Source organism: Eublepharis macularius, chromosome 2, assembly GCF_028583425.1.
Source record: "Eublepharis macularius isolate TG4126 chromosome 2, MPM_Emac_v1.0, whole genome shotgun sequence".
In the NCBI taxonomy this organism is placed as follows: Eukaryota; Metazoa; Chordata; class Lepidosauria; order Squamata; family Eublepharidae; genus Eublepharis; species Eublepharis macularius.
Genome location: NC_072791.1, coordinates 58,216,019 through 58,230,836, shown reverse-complemented (window position 1 = coordinate 58,230,836; position 14,818 = coordinate 58,216,019). Strand labels below are relative to the sequence as shown.

General features: G+C 39.1%; 1 protein-coding gene across 2 annotated transcripts in view; it reads right to left on the bottom strand.

The window, feature by feature from the left end:
- Nucleotides 1–14,818, bottom strand: part of STXBP6 (syntaxin binding protein 6) — a 150,248-nt gene that overhangs the window by 23,455 nt on the left and 111,975 nt on the right. For both annotated transcript variants that reach the window (XM_054972150.1, XM_054972151.1), the window contains 2 exons: nucleotides 5,515–5,645; nucleotides 3,970–4,135 (listed from right to left, as the gene is read on the bottom strand). In XM_054972150.1, coding sequence (XP_054828125.1) covers nucleotides 3,970–4,135; nucleotides 5,515–5,645 — 297 coding nt within the window. The remainder of the gene's footprint in view (nucleotides 1–3,969; nucleotides 4,136–5,514; nucleotides 5,646–14,818) is intronic.

Below are 14,818 nucleotides of genomic sequence, written 5' to 3'. Positions count from 1 at the left end.
GGTCGCAACAGTTTCTGTAGTGGATGGATATGGAATCTGGACCATGTCAGGACGTCCTGACAGGACACCATCATTCCTAGAAGTCTGCATGACTTCCACCTATGGCTCCTTCAGAATGGCTGTTATCAGGGATACTATCTTCAGTTCTCTCTCCTCCGAAATGAAGGTTCTATCTCTGATAGTATTTTGAGTCACACCTAAGTGTGTTATCCTCTGTGTGGGAGGGCCGGCAAAAAAACGGGATGCCAGGGAAGAGCCCTCCCATAAGGGATCATCTGATTCGACTGACCCTGCAATGGATGGCTACTTCCCATCAGTCAAGACTGACCCACTCCCATACCACAGGAGAATGGTTCTGGCATGATTTTCAGAGTTTCATGCAATGAAAACTTGAAGGTTTAGAGAGCCTTTGTGGTGCAGTGGTTAAGAGTGTTTGGAGTAGGATCACCCAGATTCAAATCCTGCTTACTATGAAATGTACTGAGTGACTTTGGGCCAGTCACACAGTCAGCATCTCATGTTACAGGGTTGTTGTGAGTATACAACAAAGAAGAGGCAAACAACGCCCTGAGCTCCTCTGAAGAGTTTGGGCTAGAACAGTACTAAAGACAATGGTGAGTGCATGATGAAATGTTATCTGGACTATCATCAGCAATGGTCTGAAAACAATTTGGTCTTTTATTTAATAATTAATAAATGTCTGAGTGCATGTAAATCCACACTTTCTCAGCAGATGTTCCTTCCTTAATGTCAAGACTTAGTCAGCAGCATGTAGAAAATGCTGCTCCTGGATGAACAAAACAGCTACTACAAGTGTGTATTTTACCCCTATCAGTTAAAAAACCATACAACTCTTCCTTAAGGAGTCAATCAGCACAGCCTGTGTATCCCACAGTCGTGACTGTGTACAGTCGTGACTTCTCTGGCAATGTTTACAAAGTAACGGTCAATCTGTTTACAGATACATATAGCACCTTTGATTTGTCAAATGTTTTGCAACAGTCACAAGAACCATGTTCCAAATTATGAGTTACGGCTGAAAATTGTGACTTCTGTAAAACTACTTATTAAGTTAATGGATGCACTGCGATGATTTCCAAAATTGTATCCATTAAGATCTCACTGGCTCACCAAATGGCCATTTTTATCTCTACTTCTGAATTTATAAACAATATGGCTGACATACATGTTGTGTGAGGATGTATTCTAGAATTCATACTTCTAAAAAGTTAACTGGAATAATGGTGTGTGATTCAGTATATCTGGTCCAAAAATATACTTGAAAAATACCATATGGATATTTTTCAAGTATACGTGATAATCCCAATCTATATTGGGATTCTCAGATATACTAATATTGCCAGTCCTAATTAATTCCGAAATGTTTGGAAATAACTGGCACCAGTGTATTAAAGACTGCAGCAGTTCCCGCCCTCCCCCTTGCTTAGCAGCTTTCCTACGTGAAAAAAGGCTTTTATTCAGCAGTTGCTCTTGTGTGTTTGGCACTGGATTCCTCCCCCATAAGGAAGTAGCTGGAGGCATCTTGTTCAGGGGCCCATAGAAGTGGACCCCTTGATACAATCTTCTTAAAACCTTGGGTGGGAGGTGGTTAGAAGACAGGCAGTCCTCACTCCACTGCAATTCTGGTGCCAATTTTGGTGCAATTCTTGCTCCAAAAACAGCCCCCCCCCCAAATATTAACTCTTTGAGAATATTGTACCTAGATAATTTTGAAATCTCCCCAAACACCCCAGATCTGAATATAGAACCAGTAGTTTTGGACTTGAACATCAGGAACACCAATATTCATGGCCTTCCCAATACGTAAATAAAAATATATATATACCAATTTGTATCTATTGGACACTGTATGTAACCTAATGTGGCTTACAAATGCCTGGCTTTTATCTATTTTAACAAAACACTGTTTCTGTTTTAAATAAGAAGGAATAGCTATGACCTCACAATATAAAAAGAACACAAAATCCTGAATTTCTGTTGGCATCTGTTTCAACCAAGTCAAGGGATTAGAAAAAAATATTGTGGAGGAAAAGAAGGATTCTGATCACCTCATGAGGTTAACTCTTACAAAAAATAGGCCCATATTCACTGCCTGAAATAAAGCTATTTTCAGTATCTCATACTGCTTTCTCTGTCAGTTAGAATTTCCAAAAGCAGTTCTCTGTAGAGTTACCTTGTAGAAGTAAATTAGCCTCTAGTTTCAATGGACTTCCTGATTTCTTATTGGCCATGACAAGTGCAGGTAGTTGTCTCAACCTTCCAGCAATGGGTCCCTCACATCACTCACCAGCTTTTAACATCCAAGAAGGGAGCCATTGCTGGGCATATAATGGCTGTTTTGCTAGTTCTGACCTCATTACAATTGTGTTTATCCAGGACATCCAGGAGGCTAACTATCAAAGAAATTAACAGTTGGTTTTTAGCTTTGACACTACCTTCATTCAAATCCACATGACAAATCCACATCTGTTCTACATTCTGTGTTGGCTTCTTCAAAACATCTAGCACAGTTTAATAACAATAAACATTTGTTTGTTTTTAAATGGATACAATAAATGTATTCAACAACTTACAAACATTTGCTTGTGATGGGCACAAACCTGCCTTGTTGCTGTGCTTGCGCAGTGTGCATGATTGAATATTCCTGGTTTTGGCATCCTTAAGCTCCAATCTGCCATGACAGCCAGTGCTACTGAAACCAGGAAGCTTTTGATTATGTTATGTGTGAGGGAAAGTGGGAGGCAACAAGCCAAGTTTATGCCCACCGCATTCAAATGCAGCCAGTATCAACTGAAAAGTCCAGAGAATCAGCAACTGCAAACATGAACATGCACAGTCAACGATCAGTATAAAGCTTCCTATACTCACTAGTCCCTTTCACTGCTCTATGTTTAACTGGAACTAGCCACAACACCATCACTTTCAAATGTTCCTAACAATGTCCTTTGTTACAAGATTTTTTTTGCTGTTGATGGTTTCATTAAAAAAGAATAATGAAAACATATAGTGCTAGCTATAGCATTTCAGTTTTTCTTTGGTAAGGCACTGGCATAAAAATGTTCTTGGAGTAAAGGATGGAGAAGCAGCAGCACCCTGGAGACTACTACCAGATCTTTTGCAAGCCTATGAACTTTGCAAGCCCCAAATTTATAGCAGTTCTGGCTAGATTTCAATTATGTTGCTAAAAAGAGTAAGAATCTCCTATCTCTGGAGACCTAGAGCCGGTGAACTAAGAGAAAACTGCATCCAGCAGAATACAGGCAGCATACGTGGGCCAGCCTTAATGTTTTGCCTTAAAGGCTTGAAAGACCAATTCAATCAGTTAAGAGCTAGCATATCTAAACAACACCACATTTACGGTAAATGACAAGATATTGGAGCAGAGAATCAAATACGAGGAGAGAAGTACAAAGATTTCTGTGATGTGAAACAACAATACACACTCACACCCAGTTGACATTAGTAATACTGGTACAAAAATGGAGATATTTTGGCATGACAGAAGTATGGCATAAATGGGAAGTGGCTATTGTTCAACAACAGCCCTTCTAATTTAGCTTAAGGAACACTGCAAAAAATCAATGGTTGCTAAATGAAAAAGAACAAAATCAGTAGGGAAAGGAATTACATGTTCAGGCTTCTATATCAATATCTGGAAGAAGGGACACGCCAACTGGAGGTAGCACACCTATGCACAGACTAAAGCATAGTAGATTAAACCCAGGAAAGGTAAACTACAGCTTGCATCAAGAGAGAGAGTACTTAAGAAAGAATTCTGAGAAGTCTGGATTCAAGATTTCCGGTTGACCTTGGGAACACACACACACATTTTTTTCATATGAATTACCACTACTGTTTTATAGTGCATTTTTAGGAAAGCAATTTAGATTCTTCAAATGATGAACTAAAATAATTTTTAATCATACAGCCAAAGCACATCCAACTTACCTCCAATGATTTTAGACTGGCAATTGATAAATTCTGGTTTTTTGTCTGAGAGGTACCGCTGACAGGTGTGGTGAAGAATTTGAAAGAACGTACATTTTTCAGAGGCTGTACTTGCTACCCATTGGTCAAAAGCATTTTCAAATAATAAATCAAATTCTGGGGATTCCTAGAAGGAATAATAATATTATTATTTTAACCTTATAAAGTTGTAGTTACTGCATTAGGTTCATGAAAAAGAAAACGTTTAAATAGTTTAATTGTTTATTCATATCCCAAACTCCTGCTAATTGAAAGTTTTCAACTTACTTTCATCCAGTTCGTACCTAAGGTAACCAATGAATCTCAGAAAACGGAAATTCAGCAGCAGATTTAGGAGTGAGGACTCATTCAGGTCCATCAGACTCTGAAATGGCGGTTTGTCAAGTTACAATGATGCTGTCAGCTGCTGTACCCGGAAGCAGGAAGAGGGTCCTATCTGTACCGTAAGAATATCCTCAGTGTGTTCTCCTCCTACTGGTCTCTGGGCAGGTGTATTACATATTTGTAGGCATACACAGTCAGATTAGGGATGCTTGAAAATCTTCTCCTTTGGATCACTTCAAGTCTACCATGGTTATCATGCCACTGTTTGGCTGTTCACAAACTCTGTGTGTATTGGCAACAGGCTACTTACGGCAATCAGAAGCTGATTTTCAGCTATTACGGGATCAGCTGAAAGTCTGCTTCTGATCTCCTTATTTGAAAAATTTGCTCTGTCCCCAGCAATGAATTTTTCATTGGGGTGTTTGCGTGTGTGGATAAGAAGTAAACTGATTCCCTGATCAGTTGTGAATTGGCTTCTGACCAACAAGCAGCTGCAAACTTTTTCAGCTGCTGCTAGAGCTGCTCAGTGCAATCTGAAGATGTCGCTGATTGTCTCACATTCTGATCACGAGTATCGAACAAGGTAACTTTGTCTGCTGAACAGGTTCACTTAGAAATGTGTGGCATCCTTTCATTACTTTTTCCAAATAGCTGTATTTCCAGAATGGAAAACTTCATGTGGAACAATCTATAAACATCTGAAAACAGATCAATGTCTTCCGCATGTGTTTGTGTGTGCGTGCGTGTGCATGCATGCATGTGTGCGTGCGGGGTGAGTAGTGAGAATAAAATGTACCTCTTATAAAGGTTCTGGAAGTGCCTGTTCTATTACCATAAAGACACACTTAAGCAAGGAGATTTTTTGCACTGGGCATCAGATCTCAAAATATAATACTGACAAAGTAGAAGCAAAGTTGAAGATATATAAATGTAGTGAAATCTAGAAAGACAGAGGAAGGATACTGAAAAAGTGGAACAAACATTTTGGATACTAGGAAACTGAAGGTGGCATTCTGAAGTATTTATATAATACTTGGGTAGAAAAATTTTAAAAGGAGGTTTTTCTTTTGTAGCAAAGAAACGAGAAGTTGTAAGGAGATAAACGCTAACCATCACTGAACATGCACCACAGGAATGAGGAACAAATGAAAACCGCTCCCAAAAGGGTGTAATTATACTCACTCGATGAGGGTCTATACCATTAACCTGGCGAAGCTGTTCAAGCATCCACTGTGACCTTCGCACAAACGATGTAGAACCTTCAAACTGTTTGACTTTTGTAATAGATGCTTGTGCAGGTTTCTTGTTTGTCACTGTATACATAATACAAAGAAGGCCTTGCATGAGCAAACAATGGGCTCCACAGCTGCACACGTGCTTAAACCAGTCTTCATTACAGAACTGTCAGATTCCCCATTCAATACTTAATGACAGACTCCTTCAACATACAGGTAATCAAATGGTTTCAGAATATTTTAGGTAATAGCACAAAAAAAATAACAATGGTCCAGCCAGTTGGAACAGTAAGACCAAACACAATCAAAACAGAATAGTTTAATTTTTTTAAAAAAAGAATGACAAAAATGTACCTTAAAGTTCTCATCACCTAAACCTGTTTCATGAAAATTATTTTCCCCTGAACAGTTCTGTGTAACTTGGAAGTTCACATTCAGAATTTTGAATTTGGTTAGCCTAATAAAGGATACCATATAAAATAACAATAAACACTTTTCATGCTGTGCTGGGTACTGAAACATACTCCTCTTTCAGTTTTAGTGTTTCTTATTCTGTGGAATTGCAATGAAGGAATTTACAGCATAATCAGTTTTAATAGCAGTCCTCCCTAGCCTACACTTTTTGGGGAGCACTTAGGGATGTGGAATATCACAAGTCCCCCTTCTCATGTGTTTTAAATGCAGCAAAACTACCCGGCAGTTGCCAAATCCCAGATGAGAAATGGAAAAATGCCAGAATGCATGGCTTGAGAGGAGACTGGCTTTTCAGTCCTCCACACCCCATAGATGTGCAGAGATCCAGACAACAGAGGTACGAGACCCCCTCCCCCAATTCAATCATAGCACACAATTCTGATCTCCCTTCCTCCTCTTCCCTATTCAAGGCTAATCAGGGCTCTGATAACCGCTCCCATCCAGCCATCATGGGTTGTCAATCTACACTGGGTAACACTTTTGTCCAGTCAATTTTATCTTGTTACTCTCAGTCCAGACATTTTACTTTGGTGTTATATTTCTGAAACAGATACATCACATTTTCCTAGCCACAGCTCCTCGCCATGCCTTGAATCCCATTTATGAAAGTCCCCTAAGTATGTCTCGTGCAGTATAAAGTGGGATTTCCAAGCATCCTTCATAACCACAAAAGGCTTTTTGCATGGTTCTTTTGATCTCACCCAAGGCCATTTTAAAAATTGGACCACTACCAGCCATCTGTGTAATGCCGTTGCAAAAGTACTTCTTGTGCAGCACAAGAGGCAATCATAAGTAGTTCACAGATCATGTTCAGTTTCAAGGCTCTTTGCAGTTTTGATGGTTCAATGGATAGAAGTCTTTGTGCCTATTCATTTGACATGTACAGGGAGTTTCTTTATAGTTTCATACGTTCTCTGCACATTAAACCTCCAAAAACATTTTATAAAAATAAAATTATCAATATTTTATATTTTATAAAATTAAATATCTCATTAAATTAAAAATATCAATACGAACTCACTGTTATAAACTACGAGTGACCAGCCCTTTACAATTTAAGAGATTTCTTTTAAAAGCAGCTGCCTGGTACCAGGAAAAAGAAGATACCTATTAAGTGTGCTGCATTTAAAAGACATTTTCTTCAGCAATAACCATTTACAAAAAAAAAAAAAGATTTCAGCCATGTTCACAAAATCTGCCAGAAGCGATATAACAACATCCAGTTTAGACTGGCATTTTTGGATGGCATTAATGTGTTGACTTGGTAGAGAGTAACTGCCCTCTGCCAACATTAGAAGTAAACCGAGTTTTTTTAAAATACATGTTTCCATTACTGAGAGGGAAGATTTCCTTAACTATACAAGTTTGATATATAGCATCGAAAAAGTATTTTTGTATGAAGATGAAAACATAACATAACATACATAATGAGTAGGACAGCATTTTTAAAAAGTCAAAAGCATTAATTTTTTAAAATATGTATAGGCTGCCTCTTTGGAAACCTGCCTGAGGTGACTCACACAGTAATATAATTCAATGATAAAATCATAAAACAAGAAAAAATAGAAATACTAAAAACCAGCAACAAAATCCCACTGGAATATAAAAATGTAAGAGGAGGACTGAACGCTGCCCCTTCCTCAGGTTTCACAGGAAGCTAGAGAGGTTAGGGATCTGTTTACCCTTTTGCTCTTTATTACTCTGGCACTATCCTTTGATGCATGGACTGGTGTTCTCAGGGACTTCCTCTTCATAACACCTCATCTTCCTCTTTCTGTCTCTTCTCCATCTTGGCACTATGGATGCAGAAGATGCTGCCCTGCCATCCAGTGGCATCTTTAAACTAGACAGAGATCTGTCTCTCATCTTTTCTATCCTGTATGGAGTTCCTACAATAAAGAACTCCTTTTCTTAAGCTTATCAAGGGTCTAAGTTTGTTTCTCTCTCCCATGCTCACTCTGAAACACAAACTCCCATTGTCCATGTTTCTCTGCTTACTAAGCAAGTCTGCTAACAAGAAATAGCACTGACCAGCATGAACCACCAGTAAAACCATTTCAGCAGTGAGCATAAAAAGAAAAACTTGTTCAGATATCATGAATTAAAATAATCAGTGAGTGACGCTAAGGAAGCAGATGTCTCACCCTGTGAACCACCAGTAGATGGCAGTCACATAAGATACAGTCCATAAAAACAACAGCTAAAACGACTGCACAACCTTTCAATTAAAAGCCCGGGTAAAGAGAAATATTCTGGCCTAATACCTTAAGGTATGCACCAAGTGAGGTTTGAGGGCATTTTCATAGGTAAGGTTCTACCTCCATTAAAGCTCTGTTCTCTGGCCTCTCCTGCTTGTCTGAGTGGGAAGGGGCACAGAGCAAGATCTGGAAGGAAGTGTGTAACCGGTGGATGGACAGTATACTACTTTTTTCCATATCAGAAACGAGTGGCTATAAAGATTAAACTTTCAAAAAAGGTGATTTTCTAACAAGCAAAACAGTAACCTTGTGTGCTCTAAAGTTAATGTGCACCAGGCTCATTTTCCTGTCTCCATATTATGACTCAGTACTGGATATACATTTTGTTCTAACAAATCTTGCACATAAGAATAATCTAAAAGCCATTTAATCAAAACCACAACACAATATAACAACAAAGAGAACCTCTGATAACAAATATAACTTTAGAGTACTTGAATGCAAAATTGTTCAAGCTCACTGAACTAATTAATCAACTACTAAATTAGTCAAATACTAAGCACTCTGTCTTAGCGTATTAACTATTTATATAAAGTACTTACTGAGTGAAGTTAAGGTGTGTGCCTGCATGTTTCTGCATTTGGGGTGTGAGAATCTGAGACTACTTTTAGTGGTCTTGGTATTGTCCATTAGTTAGTGCATTATCCATTGTTATCCACTGTAATCCAGTGGTCAGTTGATCGTTTAAGGCTGTGGATATCCAAACATTTTCCTCTTCATATAATAGCAAAGTATTGCATATCAAAACAGCACTGCCTATCTGCATGTCTCTCAAACCTTAGATGATGTTCTTTAAAATTAAATGAAATGTAAAAGAATTCCAATAACACACTGAAGTAACTTTTGAACTAAGCTTTATGTCAGCCATTTTTGTACAGTGCTCAAAATCCCCCAAACTCCTCTACGATCAAAGTATTCTAATCAAAGCAATTTAAATGCAGGTCAGTAATAAGGCACTCAGCAATCACTTTACTGCTTCAAGATCAATCTGATAAGAGAGATTAGATCTATATTAATTATTTGGTAGAACAAAAAAAGTCGACGCATGTTAGAAGCTTGCTTCAGATCAGTATGTGAAAATAAATTTCTTTGCTGGCACAGTTGTGCAGCAACCAAAGGCTTCAATCTCACTAGAAGCTTTGTTCCTCGGATACAGTAACTGATTACTTTGTTCCATTAAACTGATAGGCATCTCAGGCAGTTGCGTTACTGTGTATTTAGCAAGGATAATTTATACAAAACTTTATTATAAGTTATCTACTTCTGATCAGTAGATGGCCAGCCATGAACAATCACTTATAATTTCATATTGGGGATTACTTTTTTATAGAATCAAGAAAATGAAAAGTGCTGTCAAGATTAGGTTCATTCAGTGGGGATCATCAACAAAGACAAAGCATGCCTAACAAGAGAACAAAGTGATATTAGTGTAGTAAGATAAGGAGGTATAACAGCTTGAGGTGGAAAAGGCTGAAAACCTTCCTAGAATAGTCAACAGAGCAAACAAGGTCTTAAAATGGTTTCATTTTGTTTAAATGTTTTACCAGAGTTCATGCAATCGGTTCTTATTTCATCAAAGAATTTTTATGGAAAGGAAGTTGACATTTGTTTCATACTATAACAGAGTTCTGTGGAACTTCCCAGCTGAAAGACAACAAATTGCTTCTCACCATTCTACAGAGGCATCAGAAATGCAACAACTGTCCTAGAGGACCAAACAAAACTGTCTTTAGGAGTGACATAGGGTGGCTTTAATTATACCTTTCTGGAATAGTCAGTCACTCTGATCACCAGCTCTCCCAATTTCTTACATGTGTGAAGGGCTGTTTCTAAGAGACAAACTACATAGAGGTCTGGAAATGGTCTTTACTTTTTTTAGTTTACAAGCAGATGTACAAGCAGGCACTCAGTAAATTGGGACTGTGGCACTGGAGAAGGAGTTTAAAATTCTCCCACTCAACTCGACACTATTTTTCTGATCAAATTCTTCTCCACCATGTAAAAGTTAACCTTTTATGGTCTCCTCCCCTCCCCAGCAAGTAAGTCTGAAGGAAGAACATTTTTATCAGGGGGAAAAGTGCTGGGAAGAAATGACCTTCCTCCACCATGCTGTGGCCATAATTGAAGCTGGTTTTCCCTGGTGTGGCTGCCATTGAGCCTTTTAAAATTCAGAAGATTCGTTTATAGATCTCTTGCTGTTATATTTAGCTTGGCCTTAAAGAAAGGAATTGAACAAATAGATTCTTAAAAAAAAAAAGGAGGGGAATGAAAGATTGGGTAAGCTTTGGTCCATTGGGAGATTTAGATGGCCATGTTATCTAACAATGATGTAGTCATCACATGCAAACTGGTACTTTCACCAGTCATCATGTTACATTAAACCTCAAATGGAAATCACAACAAATTAAATTGCAAATAGAAAGTGGCTTTTCACAAAGTCTAACAGAGCAATCCTAAGCAGAGTTACACCAGTCTAAGCCCATTGAAATCAATGGGCTTAGACTGGTGTAACTTTGCTTAGGATTGCACTGTAAATAACTAATGTTACCAGGGCTTCTGGATAATTCTATAAAGTTCAGGTAAGTAAAAAGCTTACCCACAGAAGGTCAAATGTCTCATCTTGTATCTTCACACCTTAAAGGCAAAGGTGCAAGCACTGAGTTATTATTGACCCATGGGTGGGCATCGCATCACAACGTTTTCTTGGCAGACTTTTGTTGTTACGGGGTGGTTTGCCATGGCCTTCCCCAGTCACCTACATTTTACTCCCCAGGAAACTGGGTACTCATTTTACCGACCTCAGAAGGATGGAAGGCCGAGTCAACCTTGAGCTGGCTACCTGAACCCAGCTTCTGTCAGAATCGAACTCAGGTTGTGAGCGGAACTTGGGCTGCAGTACTGCAGCTTACTACTCTGCGCCATGGGGCTCCTTACCTTCACACCTTATGTAGCCTTTATTGTGATTTATGTAGCTTTTATTGAGTCTCCTTCCACAGCACTACCTGTATTCGATGGACTAGAAGAATTAATTTAATTTATTAGATTTGTATTCCGCCCTCCCCATGACAGCAGGCTCAGGGCAGATCACAATTCACACACAAATTAAATTTACAGCAGATAATTCATATAATTTAAAACCATAAATTAAAAACATCCAAAAATTTTATATATATATATATATATATATATATATATATATATATATATATATATAATTAATTAGTATTCTTTAGCGATTCCACTTCTTTGTAAGGCTATAATACAATACATGTTGAATTTATGTTTTATTATTTTCTGATACAAGTAATCTATTATTCCTCCTTTAATAAAGAGTAAATTAGCCAGAAAGAATTTGCAGTCTACTTAAAAGCTTTCTTCCTGTCATTCTGTCACATGACACCACAGTTTTGCATTAATCCAAAACAATGTACTGTCTTGTTTTTAAAAGATTGTCTTTATGTTGCCTCACTTGGCCTTCTTTTTGTGAAGTTTCAAAGACAGAAAAGCCTATCATAATTTGTCTTACAACAGGGAGAACACTTGCTCAGATACTAAAGTAATCATGAGTTTGTTCGGATTAGGGGTGCATGAGCTGGGCTTGGCATCCGGTTTAAAAACTGGATTTATGCCAATCTGTCTTAGTTTGGTTAAGTTGGATCACATGCCAGAACCCTAGATCAGATCTCAACACCCAAACTTGCTGAGATGGAGCAACAGTGTGAGAGAGGGGGCAGCAGCTGGGAGAGGGTAGTGGCGTGAATGGTGCCAAGCTCTGCTGCACTGTAGGAAAGCAGAGCAAGGCTGGCCAGGCAGAGGAGGAGGCAGCAGGCAGAGTGGGTTCCCATCCCATTCTGCCCCTTCTTCCAAAAGAGTCCCTTCAAACTGCCACCAGCCACCTTGTAAAGTCTGTGACTCGACAATCTTTACCCCTTGCTTCACTGAAGGGATTCTCTGGTTCAACATTGGGATTCTCTGGTTCAACAATAAGCTTGCAAAGGAGTTTTAATGTTAAACCAGAGAATCCCAAATGGGTGGGAAACACAAGAGTTTAAAAGCCTTGGAAATTTTTCTTCCATATGAAACAATGAAGAGTGGCTGGGGGGCAGCTTATTTCAGGGGCCCACAAAACTGCGTATCAGGGTCTATCCCTCCTCAAATTTGAGGGGGTCTTTAGTGGACAGTAAGGAGTACATTCCTTGAAAATTTGGTGAAGAAGCTCCCATCCCTCCTGAATTTTTCCCCCATAGGAAACAATGGCCAGTTAAATCCAGGATTCTCTAACCTGGATCAGAGAATCTGACCAGAATTTCAGGAATATTGGATTTTTAAAAAAATCCCTGAAACCCTTATTTCAAACAACACAAAAACCTAGGTGATACTGCAAAATGTTGGTTTGGAATTTTAAGAATGCACCATGTGCCAATAGTACTCCCTTCAACTCTTGAATGAGCTCCAATTCAGTTACTTTCTGCCCAGTACAAACGATAATTTGTTGTTATAACTGAATTATTGACCACATTTTCTCTACAAAACATGACGGTAACAGCTTCATAGGGAAGCACAGAAGGAAAGGAAATAAAGAGATATGCAAGCCTATCTATAGTGCTAATCTGGTAGTTGACATACCAAAAAACAGATCAGTGGTTGGGACCCAACATTGGGATCCAACAGAAACATTTTGTTGATTGAAGGATTTCCATGCACAGAGCATGACTCTGCCTGCCTTCTCTTGCAATAGCGTCAAAATATCCTCATGGAAGATTGTTCCCCTAGGAACAACATTGGGGGAGGGTGCAATGGGAGGTGAGAAATCCTGCGGATGGAAATCTTTCCACCCTCCGCCCCCACCCCCACCCCGGAAATGCTTTGTTGGATGCAAACCAGTGATAATCTAGAGGTAGGAGGAAACAAAAAACCATGATCACATGGATCAGTCACAACATTTCCCAGTCTGCTTTCATAGTTCAGTTTGGGAGTGGCTTGGGGATGTTTAAATAAGAAGGAATGGACATTAGGAAAGGCTGAAGTGATCTCTTTTGGTATGCAAATAGTAAAAGAGCTTGGGACACTAGTGGGGTAAAGTAATTTGGATTAGGAAACATATCCTCCAGTATTGTTTGAAGAGAGGTTGGAAGAAGGATAATCAGAAGTAACTTTTCACTCAGGCAGCTTCCATAGAAATTTAAGATTTATTTTGCCCAGCAAGACTAATAGTTTTTTTTTTTTAAAAAAGAACACACATTAGCATGGCTCATTTAACTCCCTAGGTGCATTTTGTGAACACAGTCATTTATGGAAAAAGAAAACAACCGCCTAACCTATCATCAATGAAAGAATGGGGGAAAGATAATTACAGAATGGTCAGTGCTGTGTTCAGAAACAAATCAGTTGGCATTTTTTGCTACTATATGCTGTTCTCTTGTTCTAAGCTATTAGTGAAAAAGGTTTTAAGAAAAATAGTTGCATCAGGGAGGAGAACTCTCCACCTCCCCGTATTTTTATATCTCAGGCCATATCTAAGTCACATATTTGCTAGTAGCCATCCTCACTCATCTGCAAACTATATTTTAATGAGAGATGGCATGGATCTCTCAAAGAGAATCCTAAATATTCTCAATTAATTGCAATTCCTAGGACTCTTGGCAGTTATTATAAAACAAATATTGTCACTGACTTATCTAATTCTAAACCTGGCCCCTCTTTGGATCAGAGCCAGCAAATGGGGCTAGGTTCCGAGGAGAAACATTTTCTTCAAAACCAGGAAAAAAACCCAGGTTCGCAGAAAAACTGAACGTTTTACAAAAAATAGAGGGGGTTTGGTGTAGTGATTAAGAGCAACAGGACTCTAATCAGGAGAACTGGGTTTGATTCCCCACTCCTCCACTTGAAGCCAGCTGGGTGATCTTGGGTTAGTCACAGCTCTCTCAGAGCTCTCTCAGCCCCACCTACCTCACCCAGTGATTGCTGTGGGGATAATAACAACATACTTTGTAAACCACTCTGAATGGGTGTTAAGTTGTCCTGAAGGGCAGTATATAAATCAAATGTTGTTGTTGTTGTTGTTATTTAACACCTCCTACAAAAGAAAACAGAGTTGCACTTACCTGTAAATGGTCTTCATTGAGGACTTCTGTGCAGGCACACATGGGACCGCGCATACACAGGCCTGCCAACCAGAGGATTTTACAGCTTTTTTTTTCTCTAAGAAAGGGTGTTCTCCTTCCAGAACACAGCACAGCAATTTCCCACTGAAAAATCCCAAGCTCTGGGGAGAACATGCCCCCTGACCCTCAGTTTCTTCTTTGCTGCCGAACTCTCCAAGGTGAGAAGTGAAGAGTATACAGTGGAGCAGGAGGGACGGTATGTGTGCCTTCACAGAAGACCTCAATGAATAACAGTTACAGGTTAAGTGCAACTCTGTTTTCATTGTCGGTCTTCCAGTGCAGTTCCACATGGGAGTTTAGCAAGCCATTTACCAGGAGGAGAGTTGACTCTTTGCTGGAACAACAACTGTAAAAC